General features: G+C 41.8%; 1 protein-coding gene across 4 annotated transcripts in view; it reads right to left on the bottom strand.

Annotated features, from left to right (window-relative positions):
• Positions 1-15,448: 15,448 nt before the first annotated feature.
• vwa2 (von Willebrand factor A domain containing 2) overlaps positions 15,449-27,836 on the bottom strand; it is a 66,379-nt gene continuing 53,991 nt past the window's right edge. For 2 of the 4 annotated variants that reach the window (XM_063072004.1, XM_063072005.1), the window contains exons 13-14: positions 27,130-27,252; positions 15,449-20,341 (exon numbers count right to left, since the gene is read on the bottom strand). In XM_063072004.1, the coding sequence (XP_062928074.1) occupies positions 20,211-20,341; positions 27,130-27,252 (254 nt within the window). In that variant the 3' untranslated portion in view covers positions 15,449-20,210. The remainder of the gene's footprint in view (positions 20,342-27,129; positions 27,253-27,836) is intronic. The other 2 variants (XR_010021032.1, XR_010021031.1) reach the window with 2 other exon arrangements.

The following is a 27,836-nucleotide window of genomic DNA, read 5'->3' as shown; positions in this document are numbered from 1 at the left end:
TGCGTCTACAGTGATGAAATGTTTTGAGAGGTTGGTCATGACTAGACTGAACTCCTGCCTCAGCAAAGACCTGGACCCATTGCAATTCGCCTTTCACCACAATAGGTCAACAGCAGACGCAATGTCAATAGCTCTCCACACGGCTTTCAACCACCTGGACAACACAAACACCTATGTCAGGATGCTGTTCATTGACTATAGCTCAGCATTTAATACCATCATTCCCACAATCCTGATTGAGAAGTTGCAGAACCTGGGCCTCTGTACCTCCCTGCAATTGGATCCTTGACTTCCTAACCAGAAGACCACAATCTGTGCGGATTGGGGGTAACGTATCCTCCTCGCTGACGATCAACACTGGGTGTGTGCTTAGCCCACTGCTCTACTCTCTGTGTAGACCTGACTGTGCGGCTAGGCATAACTCAAACATCATCTATAAATTTGCTGATGATGCAACCATTGTTGGTAGAATCTCAGGTGGTGACGAGAGGGTGTACAGGAGTGAGATATGCCAACTAGTGGAGTGGTGTCGCAGCAACAACCTGACACTCAACGTCAGTAAGACGAAAGAGCTGATTGTGGACTTCAGGAAGGGTAGGATGAAGGAACACATACCAATCCTCATAGAGGGATCAGAAGTGGAGAGAGTGAGCAGTTTCAAGTTCCTGGGTGTCAAGATCTCTGAGGATCTAACCTGGTCCCAACATATCAATGCAGACGAGACTGTGGCTATACTTCATTAGGAATTTGAAGAAATTTGACATGTCAACAAATACACTTAAAACTTTTATAGATGTACTGTGGAGGGCATTCTGACAGGCTGCATCACTGTCTGGCATGGGGGCGGGGTGGGGGGAAGCTACTGCTCAGGACCAAAAGAAGCTGCAGAAGGTTGTAAATCTAGTTGGCTCCATCTTGGGTACAAGCCCACAAAATACCCAGGACATCTTCAGGGAATGGTGTCTCAGAAAGGCAGCGTCCATTATTAAGGACCTCCAGCACCCAAGACATGCCTTTTTCTCACTGTTACCATCAAGTAGGAAGCACAGAAGCCTGAAGGCACACATGCAGCAATTCAGGAACAGCTTCTTCCCCTCTGCCATCCGAGTCCTAAAAGGACACTGAACCGTGGGACACTACCTCACTTTTTTGTAACATACAGTATTTCTGTTTTTTGCATGTTTTTTAATCTATTCAATATACATATACAGTAATTGATTTACTTATTTATTTTTATTATTATTATTTTTTTTTATTTTTTTCTCTTCTAGATTATGTATCACATTGAACTGCTGCTGCTAAGTTAACAAATTTCATGTCACATGCCAGTGATAATAAACCTGATTCTGAGAACCTGAAAAAAGGGAAATAGTTGGGGTCTTTGACAAGTATGCAGTTCTTTGATAGAATAGATTAGGAAAACTGCTCCCAATGCAGAATGCTTGCTAACCTAGGGGCATAGATTTAAACTACTTGGGAATGTGACAACAGGAATGGGTTATAAACATGAGAAAATCTGCAGATGCGGAAATGCAAAACAACACACACAAAATGCCGGAGGAACTAAGCAGGTCAGGCAGTAGCTTTGGAAATGAATAAGTAGTTGACGTTTCGTGCCAAGAGGCCTCTCGATTTTCTGATTTCATGAACAAGTTTCTTATTGGTTGTTGGTCCAGCAACAATAACTGCTCAAGAGTTTTTCATAGAAAAAGAGAGCTGTGTTTATGCCCACCTTCCAATTAAAAGAGAAAATTAAACAGATTTCAAATCAATATTTTCCCCTCCGTTACAAACGATGGCTAAAATTGTAAGTTTTGAATGAATAAGGAATTTACAAAAGAAATGTTATGAAGCATTTGCATAAATGAGGCAGCCAAGTGTGCAGCTAAATCTGTAGATCTGCATGTATGGGCCTATCCTAGTGTTTGGTTTTCAGGAACAATGGACATAAAGCATGTAACAGTTACATTTATGTACTTCTACCAACATTTTGTGTTGCTTGCCAAACCCTTTTTTGGCAGAGTGATGCAATTATTGTATCATCAGCTTTACCAAATGGCCACACAAGCAGATAGTTTTAGTCTGTACATGTCATGCTGAAGTATTCAAAAGATCTTTGAGTATTTGCCTTTCAGCAAGGTGTCATCCCACAGGCTTGAAGGAAGATTAAAATAAACTGTACGGATTAGCTTTACACACCCACCTCTGAGATAAAAAAAAATCCTTGCTATAAGAGCATTTCTGCAATGATAAATATGTTTATAGAAATCTCTCATATATTGCAGATTCATTCTCGGGACTGCAATACTCAGCAGGATCTATGTGCCTTTATTTTATTCCCTTTGATATTTTGGAAAGAATTCCCACTATTTAAGGTTGTTAAGGTGAGTTGTTCCTATTATTAAACTGTTGATTCCTATGCATTCTAAAACTTCTCATTTTCTCCTTGTTAGCAAATTTCTGTTTGCTAGTCTGGCAACAATAATTCTGCTTAGAATCAATGTGCAAATGTTCTTCACGGAAAGAAAGAGTTCTGTTGACACGAAATCCACGAGATTCTACAGATGCTGGAAACCTTGAGAAACACACACAAAAAACGGGAGGAATGTAGCAAGGCAGGCAGTTTTATTCCCCTCCACTGCTGCCATCTGACTTGCTGGGCTGACTTTTTTGTGTCACAAACAAGAGCAGATCAGCAGATGCTGGAAATCCAAAGTGTCCAGCGAAGTTCTGCTAAAAGGTTTTGGCCCGAAATATCAACTGTACTCTTTTCCTAGATGCTGCCTGGCCTGCTGAGTTCCTCCAGCATTTTGTGAGACTTCTTTGTGCTCTGTGTTTATACTATAACTTTCAGGGTTTTTTTTAGACTTTTACGAGAATCTGGTAGCCAGGGAAGCACTTGGAGAATGTAGGCAAAGTTGCAATAAAGGAAGCTTGCAGGATTAACTCCAGATATAGCAGCGTGATGAGGCCCTCCACTGGTTGTGGATGACTATGGATGTTGTGTCCTAGCTGTCTATGTGATACGTAAGACCGGATGCAGCTAGGGTAGTACGATATGGAGGGCAGACTGTTGTCCATGCAGTAGGCTCCCCCTCTCCATACAGCTGATGAATGCAAAGGAAAACCAGTCACCGGTACCGTTCAGCAGTAGCATTGCCAGTCAACGTTGAGCTCACATAGGACTGCTTCAGGGCTCCAGCTCTGGATTTTTCTCTCGGGGTTTAGCCCTGAAGCCTTCCCCATGAGTGGCCATAGCCGCAAAGCAGCAGAGCTTTGAGATCAGAATTTTCCCTCTCCTGGGAAAGCTGCCAACATTGATGGTGAGCCCCATCCCGCCCGAGGTGACTGGTTTTAAGGCGCCAGTAGCCCACCTCCTGTCAGAAGTGGTTCTGCCGGGCTTAGCAGCTAAGCCACACGTGAAAGCCAGGAGCTGAACTTGGTTGTCAGAAGCGATTTGAGTCGCAGGCCACTGGGAGCATTTAGTAGGTCGTGGGAGCTTATCCCCACTAACAGTCTGGTTACGACAACCTTCAGGAATAAACACATGATAATGGGATTTTCCTCAGTAACAATGAATTAGAGATAAATATTAGCCATAACAATTATTTAATTTGAAATAGGATCATAAGATCTTTTATGTCTGGGTGAGCCTTGGTTACTATACAGGAAATTCAGCTGGATTGATTATTAGTGTAATTGCTTTGGTCTACATTAGATTAAGCAAATAGGAATAAAACTAGGAAATGTGAGCGTCAAGTGAAAGCAAAAAAATTTAAAATTTCAGGAAGAAGATCTTTGTCAGAATTGGGAAGAAGAGAAAACAAGATAGCTTTTTGTTTGTAGGATTGTTTGCTGAGCCTAGTTGTTAAAAACATTTTTTCACCAGTCAAGGTGACATCATCAGTGCGCACCTGATCATTATTTCTGCCTAGTGCTCATGTTTGCATTGGTCGGACTCGTTGTTCTGATTGGTTGGCTGTCTTGCTGGCCACTAGTCTCGGCTGGGTCCTGGCCAAACAGATAACTGAGTGATCCACACTGGCCCATATCCCTGGTTACTGGTTCATTGGTCACAACAACCGATAACCAGGGATACGGACCAGCAGAGATCACTCAGCTATCGGTTGGCTGGGATTGAGCAGAGACTAGCGACCTGCATGACAGCCAACCAATCAGAACAGCGCGTTGGATTACAGAAACACCAGCACTCGGCAGAAACAACATTCGATTGCACACTGATAATGTCACTGCGACTGGTGACAAAACATTTGTGACCTGACCTCCAGGATCAGTATACAACCCTACAAACAAGCAGCCAACCTGAGCTACCAACCTTCACCTTCACTTCCAACAAGACAACTTTAAATAGCAAAGAGGCTGAGTAATGGATGGACAGGACGAAGAATAACTGTGACAGGGTAAGACAACATTTACTCTTGGTTATAATCTGTTGATGAAATTATCAGGTTGACATGTTACTGAGACAGAAGACAAACAAGAAATTAAAAATTGTGAAATGCGAAGGTCTAAGGAATGCCATCTGATAAGACTTCTCTAGCAAAGAGAAAACTGAGCTGATGTCACAACAGTATAGGCCAGAGGGCTGCAATGTGCTTAGAAGAAGTTTTATTTTCTTTCAGTGACACATAACTAAAAATGAAAAAGAATTCCAGACATTTGAGACATGAATGACAAGGATGTGAATGTGGGAGATAAAATTTGTAAATTCACGAGTAACACGATGTCTGGTGCTGCTGTGGATAGCGTGGAGAGGTAGCTTTAGGCTGCAGGTAAATAACGATGTGCAAGTGAAATGGCTGAAAATGGCATATGGAGTTTAGTCCAAGCAAATATAAGGTGTTGAATTTTGGAAACACTAAAGAGGCTGCGAATTCAACTATGAATGGTAAGATCATAGAGACTAGAGAGGAACAGAGGGACCTTCGGGTACAAGGCGATAGATTCTAGAAGGTTGCAGCAGAAATAATTAATGTGTTTAGGAAAGTGGATGGAATACTGGTCTTCGTTAGTTGGAATGTAGATACAGGTGTAGGGAGATAATTATCCAAGTTCATAAAATGCTGGCCAGTCCTTAGTTGGAGTATTGCATTCAGTTCTATCAACCTGCTGGAGGAAGAATGTGAGCAATGCACGTGATGGGTGCCACAGTAACATAAAGGTTAGCACAGCACTATTAGGGCTCGGAACATCGGATTTCAATTCCAGCGTCATCTATAAGGGATCTGCATGTCCTTCCTGTGGAACGCATAGGTTTTCCCCAGGTACTCTGATTTCCTCCCACTGCCCAAATGTGTACCACTTAGTAGGTTAATTGGTCATTGTAAATTATCCCGTGATTAACCTAGGGTTAAACCAGCGTTGCTGGGACAATGCAGTTTGGAGGGCCAGAAGGGTCCGTTCCTCAATGTATCATTAAATAAATAGATAGTTACGTAGGTAGATAGATAGATCAAGTGAGCTGGTAAGGGTGCAGAGGAGATCAACCAGGATATTACCTGGGAGCCTCTCAGTTATGAGGAGCTTGGTCTGTTTGCCCTGGAGCAGAGGAGATGAAGAAGGGATGTGATTGAGGCACTTAAAATGATAAGAGGTATAAAACGGTTAAACTGTAGGAAACATTTCCCTGAATCGGAGGTAGGTAAAGCTAGAGAACACAGATTTATGATAAGAGAGAATGAGTGGAGATATTCTTCGCCCAGAGAGAGGTAATATACTGTCTAAAAGCTGGGTCACTATCAGCATTTAAGATATGTCCAGGTGAGCATATCAATAGCCCAGTCGTAGTAGGCAGTGGACCAATTCCTAAAGGAAGGATTAACAAGAAGGGTTCCCAAGTGTCAGTGTTGGGCTGAATGGCCTGTTTCTGTGCTTTACAATTCTATGACAAAAACATTTAGAACCAAGTACATTTAGGACATATTTTAGTTGATTCTCGTCCTTTTTCAGAAAGGAATAACGTCAAAACTACTGGCCTTGCTAAAAAGATCAGCTTCCTAACACCATACTGTACACAGCAAAGATTAGCTTGTACAGTAAATTCTGGTTAATTAGGCCTGCAGTTAACCAGTGCAGCCAATTATTTGGGAACACAAAGAACAAAAAACTAATAGGAAAAAAAACAGCTGGGATCCCCTGCATTTATCTGAGACACCCATCATCATTATGTGCTGTATCATATGTCTTATGACCATGATTTTTCTTGACAAATTTTTCTACAGAAGTGGTTTGCCATTGTCTTCTTCTGAGCAGTGACTTTAAAAGATGGATAACCCCAGTCATTATCAATACTCTTCAGAGACTGTCTGCCTGGCATCAGTGGTTGCATAATCAGGATTTGTGATATGCACCAGCTGCTCATATGGCCGTCTACTACCCACTCCCACGGCTTCACGTGACCCTGATCGGGAGACACAGCACCTTGCCCAAGGATAAGCCGCAGGCTAGTGGAGGGAAGGAACACCTTTGCTAGAGACACATCTCCTCCCCGGAAACTGTGCTGTGTAATTGGGATAGGAGACTGTTGCTGAATAGTTTCTAACTAGCGTCAGACACATGCACTTTTGTGTGGGGATTAGACAACTACACCATGCTCAGAGTGAACAGTTTTTAAATAATGTCAGTTGTGTTTGTTTGTTTTCAAAAAGCAATGATTTTTGTTACTGATTGTTGGCGAGAAATTAGCAGTAAGACGATTCAGAACTGTTTAGCTCACTGCAGTTTCAAGCACAGAAGCTTGGAGACGCCAAAAGTAGCTGGGAGTGAAAAAGAAGCAAGTTCACTACTTCAACAGATTAGGAACTATGAGGAATTTGATGCTATTGACAATCATCTTGAAAGGTACAATCTAAATGAAGATTTGGAGGATGCAATCTTCAAAAGCATTGTATGAAGGCAGTCCATTACCTGCACTGATGTTGTTCATTTACAGTCAATCAAAAGATCACGGCAGCAAACTCTGAACAAATTCCTCCACTGATAACTATTAGGAACCAATATACAGTTTTATAGTACTGTAGTAGTATTGGTAGTGTTCTAATTTGTTCGGTATTCCATTTAAATACATAATTTCTTACTCAGATAAAGGGTAGTTTGTGTTTTTATAATTTTTTAACTATTTCCATTTTTTAACTATTTAAAGCTCATTAGGGCAGCTTTTTATTTGGACAAAAATATACTGGTCCCAAAGTGTCCTGATTAACCGGAATCCACTATATATGGTAGTGTTGGATTGTGCAGAGAACGTTGGAAATTTCTACTGTAAGGGTGAACTGGGTAGCTATTGCGAAATGCTGATAGTCCCATGTCTTTGCTGTCTTGACAGGTTATTCAGTAAGGTGTTAGCCAGGTCTTTGGTAATTGCAGGTCCAGCCCAAGTCTCAAGGCACAAAGCATGCAACACATAATTATTTCCTGATTTTTACAAGTGCATTTTTAAGATGCAAAAAAAAAATCAATGGCTTACTGTTGAATTTATTGCTTTTACCATCTGGCTCAGCTATGAAAAGTATTTCTACCCGGTCTCAGTAACATTTGCTATAGAATTATCCAGACACACTCCACCCTGCTTGTCTACTTAAAATGAAAGGCCTAACTACTTTTTTTCATCCCTTATATCTCCTACATAAGTGCTGTTACTTCTGCTGGTGTTACAACAGTTAACAATAAGCACCTCAAGGTATTTTTGTAGAAATAATTCTTCCAAATTGCAGCACAGCCAGATTAGGCTATCAGTCCAATCTCTATTTGAGAAATCAAACACAATCCAATCATTTAATTGCTTATTAACATATGTTGTAAGTTGAATTTTGCTCTCTCATTATTCCCACCTTCCCATTCCACTCATTCACAAGATCACAAGACAAAGGAGCAGAAGTAGGCCATTTGGCCCATCGAGTGTGCTCCACCACTCCTCCATGAGCTAAACTATTCTCCCATCTAGTTCCAATTTCTGGCTTTTTCCCCATATCCCTTGATACCCTGACTAATTAGATACCTACCAATCTTCTCCTCAATGATCGAGCCTCCACAGCCATATGTGGCAACGAATTCCATAAATCCACGACCCTCTGGCTAAAAAAATTTCTCCTCATCTCTGTTTTAAATGGGTACCCTCTAATTCTAAGACTGTGGCCTCTTGTCCTGGACTCACCCACCAAGGGAAACAGCCTTTCCACATCTACTCTGTCCAACCCTTTCAACATTCAAAATGTTTCTGTGAGATCCCCTCTCATTCTTCTATACTCTAATGAATACAGTCCAAGAGCCGACAAATGCTTCTCATATGTTAGCCCCTGCATTCCAGGAATCATCCTTGTAAATCTTCTCTGAACTCTCTCTAACACCAGAACATCACTTCTAAGATAGGGGGCCCAAAACTGCACACAGTATTCCAAATGAGGTCTCACTAATGCCCCATAGAGACTCATCAACACCTCCTTACTCTTATACACTATTCCTCTTGAAATGAATGCCAACATAGCATTCGCTTTCCTTACTGCCAATCCAACCTGGTGGTTAACCTTTAGGGTATCCTGCACGAGGACCCCCAAGTCCCTTTGCACTTCCGATTTTTGAATTTTCTCCCCATCTAAATAATAATCTGCCCGGTTATTTCTTCTTCCAGAATGTACAACCATACATTTCTCAATATTGTATCTCATCTGCCATTTCTTTGGCCACTCTCCTAAACTGACCAAGTCTCTCTGCAACCTTTCCATTTCTTCAACACTTCCTGCTCCTCCACCTATCTTGCTGTCACCCGCAAACTTAACCACAATAGGTTGGTGAGGCAGGATCTTCCCTTCATGAAACCAGTAGAGTACATTCAGATCAGTATCTCTTACCGATTTTGCTATATTTCTATTGCACAGCAAATTATCCTGTCTGTTCACCTGCCTGTCCTTCTTGCCATCTTTGCTGCACAGTATCTTCGACTTATTTTTATTTTCCTCTTCCTCGACCCAAACACCCTGGTTTCCTTCCCCCTGCCAACTTAGTTTAAACCCTCTCTAACAGCTATATTAAACAATCCCACCAGGATATTAGTACCTTCTGAATTCAGGTGTAACCCATCGTTTTTGTATAGGTCATACCTCCCCCAAAATAGATCCCAATGGTCCAAGAATTTGAAGCCCTGCCCCCTGCACCAGTTACTTAGCCACACATTCATCTGCTTAATTCCGCTATTCTTACCTTCATTAGCACGTGGCTCAGGCAGTAATCCTGAGATTATTACTCTGGAGGTCTGGCTTTTCAATTTTCTTCCCAGCTTCAGGACCTCCTCCCTTTTTCTGTCTATGTCATTGGTACAAATATGCACCAAGACTTCTGGCTGTTCGCCCTCTCTCCTCAGAATACTCTGGACCGGATCTGAGACATCCTGTACCCTGGCACCGGGGAGGCAACACACCATCCGGGTATCCTTGTCCAGCTCGCAGAATCTCTTGTCTGTTCCCCTCACTATGGAATCCCCTATAACTACTACTGTGATGGTAAATGTCATTCTGTCAATGAGTCTGGAGGAGGCCCTCTGTGTTGTTCTTTTTTCTATTTTCTATCTCTATTCCATAAAATCCACTAAGACCTCCAGATCACTCTTCATTATTCCTTCCAAAATTGATAACATGAAATGTTCCATAAGTCATAGGAGCAGAATTAGGCCATTCGGCCCATTGAATCTGTTCTGCCATTCCATCACTGCTGATTTATTATCCCTTTCCAACCCCATTCTCTCATCTTCTCCCCAGAACCTTGAAGCCCTGAGTAATCAAGAACCTATCAATCTCCTCTTTAAATATACCCAAAAACTTGGCACCCACAGCCATCCGTGGCAATGAATTCCATAGATTCAGCACCCTCTGGCTAAACAAATTCCTCCTCATCTCTGTTCTAAAGGGAAGTCTTTCTGTTCTGAGGCTGTGCTCTCTGGTCCAAGACCTTCCCACTACAGTGGGCATCTTCTCCATATCCACTCCAGGCTTTTCAATATTCAATCACTTCATTCTTCTAAACTCCAGCAAGTACAGACACAGAGCCATCAAACACTCTTAATACATTAACACTTCAATTCGCAGAATCATTCTGATGAACTTCCCCTGGACCCTTTCCAATGTCAGCACATTTTTTCTTAGATAAGGAGTCCAGAATTGCTCAGTACTCCATGTGTGGTCTGACCAATGTCTTATAGAGCCTCAGCATTACATCCTTGACTTCCGATCTAGATGGCACCTGCCAATGGTCCTTTGGTTGACTTCTTCTGGATAGATCAGGAAACCTTATATTTACTTCTTTCATGTCTTTTGCGAACTGTTGGAGCCTGTGATTTGCTGTTGAGATAGCGGTTGGGTGTTTCAGCACTCTGCAGTCTCCGAGCAGATTCCGGGAAGCAGAGGCAGCGTGTGCGAACCTCACAGCGAACAAGCTGTGGGACAGGGCGCAAGCCAATGGTCAACTCCATTTTGTCGATTAAAACTTCCATTGTTCACCAATTAAAGCGACGAGGGGATTGAAATATTGAGGCGAATGCGGAAGTTTGGAGATTGTTTGGATGCGCCAACACTCTGCAGTCTCCGAGAGGATTCCGGGATACAGAGGCAGGGTGTGCGAACCTTGTGGTGGGCAAGCTGCAGGATGGGGCACGAGCCAATGTTTGACTCCATTTCACTGATTAAAGCGACTAGGGAGATTGAAATATCAAGGTGAGTGCAGACGGTGAGCGCCAGCTACCTGTCTTTTGATCACTGATGGGATCACTCTGCTACCGGAGAGGGGAGCCTGCCACTGTGCCCGGAGAATTTTACTCAGGATTTCTGCGTTTTGGATATGGACTTGGACGATAGACTTTTTTTCAGTGTTATGGTTTTTTATATACTGTATTTTTCACCCAATCTTTCTCATTTTTGTGGGGGGAGGAGGAATTTGGGGTTGATGTGCCTCTTCCCTTTTTGTATTTCTTTTGTGCTGGGAGGAGAAATTTGGGGTTGATGATCATGCTGCCTTTCTTCCTTTTCTTTCTTGGTTTCATGGTTACCTGGAGAAGAGTTGTATACATTGATAATAAATGAACCTTTGAACCTTACTTTTATATTCTAGTTCTCTCGAAATTAATGCTAACATTGCAATTGCTTTCCTTACCATTGACTTAACCTGCACGTTTACTTTCAGGAAATCCTGCACAAGACCCTTTGCACCTTGATTTTGAATTTTCTCCCCATTTAGAAAACAGTTTATGTCTTTATTCCTTCTACCAAAGCGCATGACCGTACACGTCCTTACACTATACTCCATCTGCCACTTCTTTGCCAATTCTCCTAATCTATCGAAGTCTTTCTGCAGACTCCCCACTTCTTCACCTATCTTTATGTTGTCCACAAACTTGGCCACAAAGCCATCGATTTCTGTCATCCAAATCATTGACATATAACACGAAAAGAAGTGGTCCCATCACTGACCCCTGCAGAACAGTATTAGTCACCCCTGCAGTGCAGCCAATCGGAAAAGACCCCTTTTGTTCCCACTCTTTGCCTCCTACCAATCAGCCAATCTTCTATCCATGCTGGTATCTTTCTTGTAATTCTATGGGGTCTTGTAAAGCAGCCTCATTTGTGGCATCTTGCCAAAGGCCTTCTGAAAACCCAGGTAAACAATATCCACTGATTCTTCTTCGTCTACCCTGCCTGCTATCTCCTTAAGGAATAACAAAAGATTTTTCACCAAGATTTCCTCCATTTGACAATTTCTTGCTTATTTTGATACATAAGACCATAAGACATAGGAGCAGAATTAAACCATTTGGCCTACTGAGTCTGCTCCATCATTAGATCATGGCTGATCCCTTTGGTTCTCAACCTCCTGCCTTCTCCCTGTTACCTTTCACACCCTGACTTATCAAGAATCTATCAATCTCCTCTTTAAAAACACAGCATCAATGACCTGGCCTCCACAGCCACTTGAGGCTACGAATTCCACAGATTCGCCTTGACTAAAGAAATTGCACCTTTTCGCCACACTAAATGGGCGTCCCTCGAGGTTGTGTCCTCTGGTCCTAGACTCCTCCCCTAAAGGAAACATCCTCTCCAAACCCACTCTATCGAGGCCTTTCAACAATCGATAGGTTTCAATGAGATACCAACTCATTCTTCTAAACTCCAGCGAGTACAGGCCCAGATCCTTCAAACACTCCTCATATGATAAGCCTTTCATAGAAGAGTACAACACAGGAACAGGCCCCTTGGCCCATAATGTTATGCCAAACCAGCTAAAAAGCAAATCCAAAACAGCAAAACACTAATCCCTCCTACCTACACAATGTCCGTATCCCTCTATCTTCCTCACATCCATGTGCCTATCTAAATGTCTCTTAAAGCCTCCAAATGACATCAGTGGATCTGGGGTTGAGAGGGTAAACAGCTTCAAGCTCCTCGGCATCCACATCACCGAGGACCTGACGTGGTCTGTGCACACCAGCTGTGTGGTGAAAAAGGCACAGCAGCGTCTCTTTCACCTCAGACGGTTGAGGAAGTTTGGTATGGGCCCCCATATCCTAAGAACCTTCTACAGGGGCACAATTGAGAGCATCCTGACTGGCTGCATCACTGCCTGGTATGAACTGTACCTCCCTTAATCACAGGACTCTACAGAGAGTAGTACAGACAGCCCAGCACATCTGTAGTTGTGAACTTCCCATGATTCAGGATATTTACAAAGACAGGTGTGAGAAAGGGGCCTGAAGGATCTTTGGGGACCTGAGTCACCCCAGCCACAATCTATTCCAGCTCCAGGAAACGGTACCGCAGCATTAAAGCAAGGACCAACAGGCTCCGGGACAGCTTCTTCCACCAGGCCATCAGACTGATTAACTCACACAGATTTGAGTGTATTTCTATGTTAAATCAACAGTTCTATTTGGTATAAATTATTATGATTGCACATTGCACAGTTAGACGGAGATGTAATGTAAAGATTTTTACTCCTCATGTACGTGAAGGATGTAAGAAATAAAGTCAATTCAATTCAACGTATTTGCTGCTACCACCATACTAGGCAGTGCGTTCCAGGCATCCACCACTCTCTGAGTAAAAATCCTACCCCTCACATCCTCCTTGAACCTATCCCCTCTACCTTTAATGCATGCCTTCTGGTATTAGACATTTCTACCCTGGGAAACAGATACTCCCTGTCTTCTCTAGCTATGTCTCTCACAATCTTGTAAACCTCTTTCAGATCTCCCCTCAGTCTCTGTTGCTCCAGAGAAAACAACCCAAGTTGTCTTATCTTTAGGCACATACCCCGTAAACCAGGCAGCTTTCTGCTGACCTCTTCTGCACCTTCTCCAAAGCTTCAACATCCATCCTATAGTGGGGCAACTAAAACTGTATGCAGTACTCCAGATGTAGCCTAACTAGAGATTTATAAAGTTGCAATCCTGGAATCATTTTTGTGAATCTCCTTTGAACCCTTTCCAATATCCATAAGACCATAAGACAAAGGAGCAGAAGTCGGCTATTCGACCCATCGAGTCTGCTCTGCCATTTTATCATGAGCTGATCCATTCTCCCATTTAGTCCCACTCCCCCGCCTTCTCACCATAACCTTTGATGCCCTGGCTACTCAGATACCTATCAATCTCTGCCTTAAATACACCCAATGACTTGGCCTCCACTGCTGCCCGTGGCAACAAATTCCATAGATTCACCACCTTCTGACTAAAAAAATTTTTTGGCATTTCTGTTCTGAAAGGGTGCCCTTCAATCCTGAAGTCATGCCCTCTCGTACTAGACTCCCCCATCATGGGAAACAACTTTGCCGCATCCACTCTGTCCATGCCTTTCAACATTTGAAATGTTTCTATGAGGTCTCCCCTCATTCTTCTAAACTCCAAGGAATACAGTACAAGAGCGGACAAACATTCCTCATATGTTAACCCTCTCATTCCCGGAATCATTCTAGTGAATCTTCTCTGTACCCTCTCCAACGTCAGCACATTCTTTCTTAAATAAGGAGACCAAATCTGCCCACAGTACTCCAAGTGAGATCTCACCAGCGCCTTATAGAGCCTCAACATCACATCCCTGCTCCTATACTCTATTCCTCTAGAAATGAATGCCAACATTGCATTCGCCTTCTTCACTACTGACTCAACCTGGAGGTTAACCTTAAGGGTATCCTGTACAAGGATTCCCAAGTCCCGTTGCATCTCAGAACTTTGAATTCTTTCCCCATTCAAATAATAGTCTGCCTGTTTATTTCTTCTGCCAAAGTGCATAAACATACACTTTCCAACACATTGTACTTCATTTGCCACTTCTCTGCCCATTCTTCCAATCTATCCAAGTCTCTCTGCAGACTCTTCGTTTCCTCAGCACTACCGGTCCCTCCACCTATCTTCATATCGTCAGCAAACTTAGCTACAAAGCCATCTATTCCATAATCCAAATCGTTGATGTACAATGTAAAAAGAAGCGGCCCCAACACGGACCCCTGTGGAACACCACTGGTAACCGGCAGCCAACCAGAATAGGATCCCTTTATTCCCACTCTCTGGTTCCTGCCAATCAGCCAATGCTCTATCCACGTATGTAACTTTCCCATAATTCCATGGGCTCTTATCTTGTTAAGTAGCCTCATGTATGGCACCTTGTCAAAGGCCTTCTGAAAATTCAAATATACAACATCCACTGCATCTCCCTTGTCTGGCCTACTTGTAATTTCCTCAAAAAATTATAATAGTTTTGTCAGGCAGGATTTTCTTTTAAGGAATCCATGCTGAGTTCTGCCTATCTTGTCATATGCCTCCAGGTACTCTGTAACCTCATCCTTGACAATCAACTCCAACAACTTCCCAACCACCGATGTCAAGCTAACAGGTCTATAATTTCCTTTCTTCTTCCTTGCCCCCTTCTTAAATAGCGGAGTGACATTGCAATCTTCCAGTCCTCCGGAACCATGCCAGAATCTATCGACTTTTGAAAGATCATCATTAATGCCTCTGCAATCTCCACAGCTACTTCCTTCAGAACACGAGGGTGCATTCCATCTGGTCCAGGAGATTTATCTACCTTTAGACTATTCAGCTTCCTGAGTACTTTCTCTGTCGTAATTGTGACTGCGCACACTTCTCTTCCCTGCCACCCTCAGCACAGCCTTTCTTAGATAAGCAGCCCAAGCCTGCTCACAATACTCCAAGTGAGGCCTCACTAGTGAGTTGTAAAGCCTCAGCATAACATCCTTGTTTATAAGCTTGGCACAGTGGATTGTCCACAACAAATCAACAATAAAAAACAAATAAGCAATGCTCAATATTTTAGTATTGTAGAGAATCATAACACTTACTGTCAAAATACTAGAGAAGTTTGCTATTTATTAATTTCTAATATTATAGCACCTTTGAGTATGTCACATGGACCTTTTACAAGCCAGCCTGATTTCTTGGTAAACTTCAAGATATAAAGCAATGCGTAAAGATTTTGTTGCATTACATCCACAAACATAAAAAGGTTCAAAGATTAATATCTGATTTTACATACAAAATTCTTTAACGTTGTCATATACAATGATACCTTAGAGACATTGTCAATAGGAATGTACCTTTACTTTCAGATATACCACACCAGCTAAAGTTCAAATTTTAATACAAGTCACAAGAAGGCTATATTTTTCTAGTTTCAGTAAACTGATCACTATTCTTTAACATAGAAACATTATAATTTCTTCACATTAAAATTCCAAGCTTTGTTGAATGTTTTCTATTGTTTTGCATTTAGTGTGAATGCCCACAATAAAATGAATCTAAGAAGAGTGTATGATGACATATGCATACTTTGATAATACACTTACTTTGAGCTTTGAACTTTTAAACACTTTTCCACTTACTAATTTACCCTAGGATATTTCTATGCTACAACGGCAATAAAATAAAATAGGGCCTCAACCACAGTTTGGGTGATTCTCCAATAGAATTCCTTTCTACGCTGTAGGTCCAAGCAGAGATTAAACTAATCACCCAAAGGAGTATTAACCCATTTGCTTCACTCATTACATGTTGGTCGTTGGTCTATTTGGAAGATAGGATTATGCTGTTCACTGCAGAACCATTCTGCTCCTTCTTGTCAAGTGGGAAAAGCAAAGAGTGGGACTCGGCTGAAGAGTGAAGGGGATATATCAGTATTTCTTTCAAACAATGACACTGATTCAGTCTGGTTTTCAATACAATTTTAATGCATAAGTGCAACAATTGATTCTTTAGTTTGACAGATTCCTTTGTCTATGTTTGAAGTTCAAGCTGTTCATATAAATGTGTCACATTGTACTTCCACCACCCTATCTGTAGTGGTAGAGTGTGGGGTGGAGATACATATCCACCAAAGGAAGTGTAAGACACTCCTTCTCTCCACTAGCCTGCAGGTCACCTTTGGGCAAGGTGTAGCACCCGCTCAGCTCCCTGCTCAGGGCCACAGGAAGCCAGGGGAGCAGGTGGTGGATGGTCGTATGAGCATCTGGTGCATATCGCAAGTCCTGGTTATGCGACCACTGACACCAGGCAGACCATCTCTGAAGAGTATTGATAATGGCTGGGGTCATCCGTCTTGTAAAGACACTGCCCAGAAGAAGGCAATGTCAGGTCAGTTCTGTAGAAAAATTTGCCAAGAACAATCATGGTTAACAGATGGAAGACCATGATTGCCCACATTGTACGATAAGGCACATAATGATGATGAATGTGGTATCCTTTGCCTCTAGAATAACTTCCATCTTCCAGCACTTCAGCCTGTATCTCAGATAAAAAAAACTTAAGCTCCAATGAACACTTCTTCACTTCCTAGTTTACTCTAGGGCAGGGTTTCCCAACCTTTTCATGCCATGGACCAATACCATTAAGCAAGGTGTCTGTGGACCACAAGCTAGGAGACTCCGCTCTGGGATTTTGCTATGCTACAAAAGCAATACGAAATGTTCTGATATACAAAAACACATACACTAAAACAGGGACTCAACTATCAACAGCATGGCCTCTTCAAAATTATTAGCTGTTGAGCTAAATCCACTTTATTTGAAGACTACATTTCATCCTGTGTTGCCTCAGGCGACTGACTGCCACACCAAGATTTTACTTTTAATACTGTCTAGCCATTCTGATAAACTGTACCTGGTGTGGGTTTCCTCCAAGTGCTCTGGTTTCCTCCCGCATTCCAAAGACTCAGTGGTTAGTAGGTTAATTGGTCACATGGCCATAAGTGGGCGGTGTGGGCTCGTTGGACTGGAAGGGTCTGTCACTGTGCTGTACCTCTAATAAAATAAAATACTGCATTTTAGTTAACTCGAAGCATGTTATCAATATCTAATAATAAGATAGTGTGGGGTTAGAGTCATTTCCCATTTATGTAACTGGCCACCCAATAAACTTACGATTGTGATTTGATCGACATCTTAACAGCCCAATTGCTTCACCTATTTGCAAGTTAGTGGACAGGGTGGATAACTTGTCTTTGGGTGCCACAAACCAAGGTCAACCATTTTAACAAGATGATTACAAGAACATAACCTATCAGGCAAGACCATGGAAATAATAGGCAGCTGATTGACTTAAGTGGCTACTTTATCTACAATAGTACTGTTTTGTATTCCTCCTTTCCTTTCCCCACCCCCCGCCTTTTAATTACGATGTTTTCCTCCAAAAGAAAGGTCTTGGCCCCAAATGTTTACTGTTTACTCGCTTGCATACATGCTGCCTGACCTGCTCAGACCCTCCAGTGTTTTGTGTGTGTTGCTCTGGATTTCCAGCATCTGAAGAATCTCTTGTATTTATGATTTATCGTTTCGATGATCATTCTCATAAATTCCCTCCATATTTGAATTGGCTCTTTGTGGATATTCCTGAATAGTATGTGTTTTATGAAGGAGCAAAGCCCTCTAATTCATTGGAGTGGCACTGCAAACTATCAGAAATCTGCCTTCTTCTTACCTTGTATCACTAACGAAAAACATCAAGAGAGACTGCTGAGGGAAGACTCCACAGGTACGGAAGCCAAAGCAACTAGGTCAAGAAAAGGCCTGAAGTAAGACAAACACACCCAGAAAGGGAAGAGACTGCAAAGCACTTCTGACATCAAGCAATTGGGGTGGATTTCAAGCAGGATCACATGGTAATTGTTTGGAAAATGGCATGCTAGGGCTGCAAGTAACGAGCATACACATCTGTAGTGTAATTGCATAGCAGAGTTAAGTGGTACTTTTATCTCAATTCAGAATGCATTTCACTCAAGCCTATGATAAATACCTATTGTACGATCAGCAGGCTTGGAATACATATATCTTCAACAACACAGATTCTAGATATACATCTAGGAATTCAAATTAGAGTACATAGATTCTCTGCATATTATTTTCTAGCACCACTAAATCAAAGGAGTGCCAAAGAGATATTTGTGCAAAATAAGCTGTTGAAAGTAATTGCATTAAGGTCTTGATGTAAAATATGCAAAGTAGATTGTCAATAATGTGGAATAGCTTGTGTTACATTTATGATAACAATCAAGGTTTCTAAATAAAATATAAGCTTCGCACTGGGTCTGTCACACAGTACAATTCAATACTCTTGATATAAGATTCTAGCTTTTCACTTATAACCCAAACTCAGTGAAAAGTACCCAGCTACAAGTAACATATACTTGGATCTGTACAAATTTATAAAGCAACACATCAAATTTTTAAAAAGGGAAATTTGGGTTAAGGATATCAATATTGCTGGCTTAAGTATAACAAGTGTGACATTCCAATGAATAACCATTGCACAGCAGATCTTCTTCCATTGATGAATATTTTTAATGTTCACTGGTGAATTAATCTATTGCTCACACATATATAATCAAATTTGATTAAGAGCCTTCAACACTTGGTTAAACCTCATACTAATTTAAATTTGTATTTTTGCAACTCTCTTAACATGAACCACGCCTCTCTACATGTTCAAAGGATCTGTCCAGTAGTACAATGCCAAAGTCTTAGCACGTATATATATATATAGCAAGGGTGCCTAAGATTTTTGCACAGTACTGTAGTAATTTTATGTATTGCACTGTACTGCAGCTGCAAAAAAATAACAAATTCCATGATATGTGAGAGTGATGATAAACCTAATTCTGATATAGTCACTATTGTGGACTGAGAGTGGGAAGGGGACAGGAAGAGAAGAATCATGGTTGAGAAAATAGGAAGGGAGAGGTGAGGGAGTGGGAAACACCAGAGAGACATTCTGCAATGATCAATAAACCAATTGTTTGGAATTAAATAACCTTGCCTGGCATCTCAGGGCTGGGTGTGTTGTGTCTGCACCCACACTACCTCCACCCTCTCTGCCCCTGGCACTCCTTTGCACCACCTGTTGCACACCTCTCTCATGGGACTTCACCTTCGCCAATCCCAACATCCTTTGCTCCTGACAGAGTTACAAACTCGCTTTCCACTCCACATTGACAAATACAGTACTGTGCAAAATTCTTAGGCCACCCTAGTTGTGTGAATGTGCCTACAATTTATGCACAGTACTGTAAGTTTGGCATCTTTCGATCCTGATATGTATTTCAATCACTTCCTTGTTAATAAACAACTTCGTTTGGCTGGATAACCTCTGTGTTAGCTCTTTTGCATACTTAGCATGTATCACAGATGAAAAAACTCACCAATGTGACAAATCCACTCCTTTAATAGATGGAGGCAATGAATTGCAAAATTTCTTTCAGAAACAAAACCATGAAGAAAAGAATACTAAAATGCATTGCCTTTCTGAAATCTCAAAACCAATGCAGTGTCACATGAGAAACAATGTTTAAATACTAGCATGACCAGTTAAACTTAAGATAATGTTATAAAAGCATGGATATTACAAACTGTAGAACATATTTCTTTGAATGTAAACCAAAGCTTGAACAGTTCGTGCAGACACGGTGGAAGTCCACGTAAATGAGGACCTGACAAACAATTAAATCATTAGCTTGGTAACAGTGTTCCCTTAAGAAACATGAGTAACTTCTCAAATGATCATATACCAGTTACTTTGGAACTGAAAACAGTACAGGTATTCGAGTCAATGAAATCAAAGCAAAAAGCTGCTGATGTCAGCCTCTTTCCATCTGCTCCATGTCGGATCATATGCCCAGTATGAACGTGGAAACAGGACAGAGTAAGCCCAGTTAGGATAACATATTCTTGTTCCTTCGGTGCCTACGTCTTCTGTGAAACCTTTTCCCTCTTCTGTTTAAGTGCCACAGCCGCCTCCTGTGTGTCCTGGGGACATCTCCACGAGGCACTGGGTCTGCAATTCCTGCAGGAAGAGTAAAAAGGTAGCATCAGATTTTACCAAAATTCCCTAATAATTCATTCATTTGTTCCATCACCAATGTTAGAAACCATTATTTTATTAATAATACTCCTTATAAGATTTGTACTTTTTAACAAACTCACATATTTTTCACAGTATGTGGTGATTCAATCCCACTCACCGGCAGAAAATGGTACAATTGCCAAACTAACATTTTATCACCTTTCTCGTTTTTCATTGGCTAAGTAATAGCACATTACCTACGTGATGAAATAGCTTTAATTATGTAGCCTATTAACCAGTTTATTCTCTGTCTAAGGAATTTCTTATCTCATCTACAAAAGTGATGGACTTTTCAGAGGCACAATCTTTCCTTTGCCTCTTTATTCTGCTTGTCTTAGCATCATTTCTCAGTTCTTTAGTTTGCTTAGTGTTTGTATGTTTATTTGTACTCTAAGATAAACTATCAGTGGAATTAAGACTGCTCTCCATTTCTGACTCCCAGAAGAAGCTTAACGATCAGAAATTAAACAGAGATCCAGCAACAGCAACATAAATGTTCAAGATTGATCAATGCCTAGAGCACTGATGTAATAAAGGCCACTTTCTTGGGATATCGGAAACTTTACTCTTATACAGATTTGGACAGAACTTAGACAGTATTTTTCAAGATGTCGACCTGTGGCCTCCTCGTGCCAAGATGAGGAGGAGGAGCAACACCTTGTATTCCATCTGCGTACCATCCAAACGATGATTGGATTATCGATTCCTCCTTCCGGTGAACAAATTCCCCTCCCTTCTATTCCCCACTCTGACCTGTCACTTCTTTTCACCTGCCTATTACTTCCCACTGGGTCCCCTCCTCCTTCCCTCCTATTGTCCACTCTCCCCTCTTATCAGATTCTTTCCTCACCAGCTCTTGACCTTTCCCACCCACCTGGCTTCACCCATCACCTTCCAGCTAGCTTCTTTCCCCTACCCACCCCACCACCTTTTTGTTTTAGCATCTTCCCCTTGCCTTCTCAGTCTTGAAGAAGGATTTTGGCCCATTATGTTGACCTTACTCCACAGACGCTGCTTGACCTGCTAAGTTCATCCAGCTTTCTGTATGTGTGTTGCTTTGGATTTCCAGCACCTGCAGACTTTCTCGGGTTAGTATTTTTCAAGAGTTTAGGACATCCCAAAATATCTGACAGCTAGTAAAGTTTCTTGTGCTACATATAGCCTCTGCTGTAATACAGAAAACACAGCTATCGATTTGCACAGAACAGGATCCCGCAATCAGTGGTATGAATATTTCCAAATCGATCAACCCTCCTAGGTCCAGCATATAGGTGCAATCAACAGGAAGGCATGCAACTTTACTTCATTAGAAAGTTAAGGCAGTTCAGCATGTTCTGGAATATTCTAACGAATATATGCTGCTTAATGTATCCTATCTGGTTGCATCATGGTCTGATACTGCAATTCAAATGTGCAGGGACGTAAGATGTGACAAAGTGTAGTGAGCTCAGCCAAAACGATCACAGGCGCATCCCTCTCTGTCAACATCTAAGATTTCCACCACCTAAGTCTTCTCAGTGGGAAGGAGGTAGAGTCTGAAGCCCCCACCACCAGGTTCCAGAACAGCTACATCTTTTCAACTGTTCAGTCTTGAATCGACTTGAAAAACCTTAATCACTATAGTTTAGCAACACTGTTGCCACATTGATCACTTAGACTTATTTATTTTTTATTTACAGTACTGTTCCAAAGTCTTAGGCCCACATACAGCTCGGGTGCCTAAGACTTCTGCACGGTACTGTAATTGTGTCCTTCCTTGTAAAACGTATGTATATGTTATATTTAATTGATGTTTTTCCTGTGAATGTTTGTGTCTCTGTGCCTGGGATGCTGCTGCAAGTAAGTTTTTCATTGCACCTACGCACATGACAATAAACTCGATGTTGACTTTGAAATAATCAGTTTCATTAAAATCATATGAGGAATAAACATTCTCTCCTTCAACGTTCTGGCATGGGATCATTCACACCCACTGCTGATGGCAACATCACCAAAACCGGCACAAGCTGTTAAAGGGCATCTGAGGTGATGGGGAAAGGCCATAAGATGTGTTATCCAGAGGCCCAATCATTGCTTACAGCTCAAATATTTTGCAGGATGACTATGAAACCAAAGCCTCTGGGTTATCAGAAGCCGTCTTGCTATTCACCAGCAGCAGCTGTAGAGCAAGCTCATGTTCGGCTGCAGGCAGGCAGCTGATCAGAGCAAGCACAAACCAGGCCAATGTTGAGTGTGTCCAGTCAAGTGGGCTGCTTTGCCCTGGACAGCGTTAAACTACTGGAGCGTTGTAGGAGACGCATCCATCTGTGGCAACGTGTCCATGAATTGAGTATTGTCCATTCTGAGATTCTTACCAAATGCTTCCTGTCAGTGATTTCCCATGGAGAGAGTGTGGGGGTAAGCTGCAAACTTTATCCCTGAATTTATTGAGCCTTGACACCTTCAGAGTAATTGAACACAGTCAATGTTTATCTACTGCTCTGCTGCTACTATATACCATACAATAGTGGGAGGAATCAAGATCTACAAAACCGTAGAGATGACTACCACTGGAAACTGGTCATGAGATTTAGATTCATAAATAATGCAATGACATTTCTTTCTGAAATACACAGCATTCAACGCATGATGACTGAGACTTTGGTTTCATTGCATTTCAAATCCAGACATCCCACCCTGCAAAAACTCATTTCAGGGAGGTATCACCACCATTTCAGGGAGGTAGCACCCCCGCCCCCCGCAACCCCATATCCCGCCCCCCTCCCTGGTCAACCTCCAAGGGTATATGTAATACTTTGTTTAGTGATTTTGTTATTTTGTCTAATCTGTAAACCAAATTGGGTATATGCAGAAAATGTGACATTAAAATATGTACTTACATTATATTATCATGTTTATTCTATTACAACTTTAAGCAAGTCTACAGGGAGTTTGGCCTCATCACATAGGACATCAATAGCGTAGCTCCTTAGCAGCCAGCCAGCTAGTTAGTTTAAATAATGTTAGATATGCTAATGAATGAATGACACTTGGTAAACTCACCTCAACATGTCTTTTACATTTTAACCCACCATGGACAATAGAAAAGTCACTGTTGCAAACAGTGCAGTGAGCAACACTGTCATTATTTTTGAGGTCGACTGTAAAGCCCGCCCACAGAAAACTGATAGGTCTACTTAGCAGGGATCCCCAACCTTTTTTGCACCGCGGACCGGTTTAATATTGACAACATTCTTGCGGGCCGGCTGACGGGGGGGAGGGGTGTTAATCACAGCCAGAATATAGGTGATAAGTCAATAGCATCATAACATTTTAAGTAACGTTTGGATATTAAACACACAGCATATATTTTCCCCGTATGAACATATAAAATCATTGCAACACACCAATATCGCTGAATCAGTGGGAGCCCTGGGCTTGTTTTCCTGCAACAAGACGGTCCTATCGAGGGGTGTTGGGAGACAGCGATACTCGAAGAGAGTTCCTTATGTCCAGTCTATTCCGCAATTTAGTTTTCATTGCATTCATTGCAGAAAACTCTGCTTCGCAGCAATATGATGTTGGAAATGGAAGCAACTTTTTCAGTGCTTACATAGCTATCTCAGGATATTTAGCCTTGACTTTGATCCAGAATGCCAGCAGAGATGTTGTGTCAAACATACTTTTCAGCCCACTGTCACTTGCAAGCTCGAGGAGTTGATCATCTCCCCGCGCTGACATGGATGATGCACGGATAATGACCTCGCATGCGTTCAAGCTCAACAATGGGTGACAGGGAATGAGGAAAGGTGCCGCTGACTCATATCGCCAAATCATATCGTTTCCTCGCGGCCCGGTGGATGGGGACAACTCTTAGCATGAAGAGAGACCAATCAGGATGCTCCCTCTCCCTCTCCCACTCTTTCTCACAGAAATCTATTTCCGGGATATTGTATGTAATTTCTGGGCATCAGGGAGCCACTATCGAAATGCAGGAGACTCCTGGAACTTCTGGGAGAGGTGGGATGCCTGCAAATCCAATTTGAAGAACAGTAGCCACTGCTGTGCAAAACAGCTCAGCCATTTATTGTCCTCCAATGCTAATCAATGCTAGGTAGTATGGCTTCAGAGACAGATACTGAGTAGGGTCTGGAGGAGCTCCTGGTCATACTTCTGTTAGTAGAAAAGATATCTGATATCCACAAAAGCACTATCTTAGTAAGCAGTGCCAAAACAGCAGCCAATATTAGTACCTTCTGGAAGCAGTGCAAGATGTCAGCTTTGGTCCCAATGGTATACTGTACTATATAGTAATAATTTCTGCAAAGTAAGAAACGTTTTAGGAATGGGAATCCAATTGAACTTCATTCTTTGTCAGGGGGAGGGGCAAGCCCAGCTTGCTTACCTCTCCAGAAATCTTTGGGAGGAAAATGGATCCCCCGGAGAAAACACACCCATTCCATGGGCAGATGTACTGACTCCTTACAGATGATGTTAAAACTGAACTCGGAACTCAGACACCCCAATCTGAAAGTGTCTCACTAACGACTGTACTGCTGTTGCGACCACGATATGGGCCTGTATGTTCTGAGGGGAAGCACCTTTCTTTTACTTCAAATCAGTTCTGAAACGGTAAAACGTGTCCAATTTTTTTTGCCAATTTCCATCATTATTTCGAGAATTTCCATTTTCCAAAGGAAACAAAGAAAAAATTAACTTTTTTAGCCTTTCCACATAACCTAAACAATGTGTGGGAGTGCTGCTGTTGTCGATATGTCCTGACTAAAACAGCAAGGCCTCACATGCTGTCAAGCAGCAAGACTTCTCTCAGGAGTTGTTCTGTTTCATGTAGACAGCAGCGCTTCATGAAAAGAACTGGATGTTGATAAATAATTTTCTAAATTCCATATGTGAACATGCATTAAATTAAAGCAACACACATCAAAGTTGCTGGTGAACGCAGCAGGCCAGGCAGCATCTCTAGGAAGAGGTACAGTCTGTTTCGGGCCGAGACCCCTCATCAGGACTAACGGTAGCTTTCTGAATTGTGAAGTATTCACAGCATAATGTTCATAACTTCCCAATGGATTTACTTTTCATAAACTGCTGCCACCCTTCAATCCTTAAACTAAAGCGCCAACATATTCAGTCAGTGTTGATATCTCACGTTCGTAACCTCCCAACAAAAATATAGCATCTGTTCCAAACACCTGTTCATTGTCAAAGAAACTAAAGGTAAGGGCCAAGGGCAATGCGGTTTCTTCTGGTTTTACAAAGCTGGGAAACTGTAGGGTGCCACAAAGCCAAAGAAAATATTTTTACAAACAGAACAGTAATTATATTAGCCACAAGAACATTTTGGTGACAGTGAGAAATGGTTTTAAATTTGGGTTTAAAACTTACTGCTGGGGAAAAAAAAACACAACAAGATGTAGTATGTAGAAAATGACTAAAATTTATTCTATGTGTAATAATCCAACACACTTTTGTGATGCCAGACTGGCAGATCTTCAAGACTGTTGGAGGTTATTCTTATTAATATAGCAAAATACTGTAGTTGATCTTAAATGTTACATTGTATCATAATAAGTTTGCCAGTGAAGTAGGAAGCAGAGGAACCAGGGCTCTGTTGAGACTCAACGGAGAGTGGAAACCAGGACCCAGGGAAGAGTGGGGACCAGGTGCCTGGTGAATTTCAGAGGACTGTGGAGACCAGGTCCCTGGTGAGTTTTATGGAAATGTGGGGACCAGGTCCCTGGTGAGTTTTAGGGAAGTGTGGGGACCAGGTCCCTGGTGAGTTTGAAGTGTGGGGACCAGGTCCCTGGTGAGTTTTAGGGAAGTGTGGGAACCTGGTCCCTGGTGAGTTTTAGGGAAATGCAGGGACTCAACCTCGGGTGAGTTTCAGGGGAGTGTAGGGATCAGGTCCCCCTGGTTAATTTCCGGGAAGTGTGGGGACCAGGTCCCTGGTGAGTTTTAGGGAAATGTGGGGGCTCGATCTTGGGTGAGCTTCAGGGAAATGTGGGGACCAGGTCCCTGGTGAGTTTCAGGGAAATGCGGGGGCTCGATCTTGGGTGAGCTTCAGGAGAACACAGCAAACAACACTAGCTGAGTGAGATGCTGAACCATCGAGATTCCCAAATGGTTGAATTATAAAATAACTTTGAGAAAAGGAAAATAAGTTAGTGCATTTTAAAAAACGTTTTCATAACCACAGATTACACTGATGCATTTTACAGTCAAAAAATTCTTCTGAAATGTAAATACACTCTCATGAAGTAAGTATGAAGTATTGATGAATTATCAACTTATGAATTCACCACTCTTGGCAAGTGGAGAAAACGCTTTGAAATTTCCAAACATACTACAAAATTCTTTGAATCATGAAGGATATTTCTCCTTGGCCTTTTAAACTACTTTCAATTCAGTACACATCAGGCTTATTTATGGATCGGTTCAAGTGCTTTGCTGGTTGTCTTACCTTTTGCTTTGTGGAGCTTTGTGCATTTTTCCTGTTTATCTACATAGTCATTGAGTTGGGGGTGGTTAAAAATGAGAAAGATTACCTCGCAGTACAGATCTGCACTGGCAAGTCATAACATTGACGCCAGTGGCTGCTGCTGAAACTTCACTCCTGGCTGATCTAGAGATAAGTGACCTGATAGGCAGTGCTTATGACGGAATAGTTTATTGTCCCACATTAGCGTTCAGACCAAGCGTTTAACAACACTGCAGTTGAGCTGAATACTTACTGTGTTCACAGTGCACTCCTTCCCAGCCTTTACACTCACAATGATATCTTCCAGCATGAAGTACGCACTCCCCTCCGTTCATACATGGATTGGGTCTGCACAAGTTGACTGGCTGCTTGGCCACTGTTAAAATAATGCAGAAACACATTCACCAAAATGGTGTCAAAATATTTTCCATTGATGTAATTCCTTATGTTCATCACCTTCTCAAATCAGCTCTTATCTTTCCCATGCATTCCATTTCTCTGTCGTAAACCATCTCTTTTACTCGCCATAATCTTTTCTCTAGGTAATAAACCACCCTAATCCTTTAATCTGACCAGCCTTTCGCTTTGAAAAGCAGGTGGCGGGGTTGGGAATTAATATAAGATATTCCAACATTAATCAATTGACTGAAACAATAAGCATCCTATTCAATTCACAAAAGGGATTAAAAACTGCAGAGTAATTAATCACAATTATTGAGTGCAACTAGTGAAAACACCTGATATCAGCACAAATGCATCCTTATGTACAGGATTATGATTTGAACTTGCATTTATAAGAAAATAATAATTTTTAGTTCACTGTGATTTGAAATACCACGATGGTCAGCAGAGTGAGCTAGCAATTCCCATTAGAGTTATGAATGTTTTTCACTAAAACATGGTGTAAAAGGTAGGTTCATGCAAGTCTCAATATCGATCAGGCTGTAGTTGATCTGGCAA

Source organism: Mobula hypostoma, chromosome 19, assembly GCF_963921235.1.
Source record: "Mobula hypostoma chromosome 19, sMobHyp1.1, whole genome shotgun sequence".
NCBI lineage: Eukaryota > Metazoa > Chordata > Chondrichthyes > Myliobatiformes > Myliobatidae > Mobula > Mobula hypostoma.
This window is presented reverse-complemented; position numbering and strand designations above follow the sequence as displayed.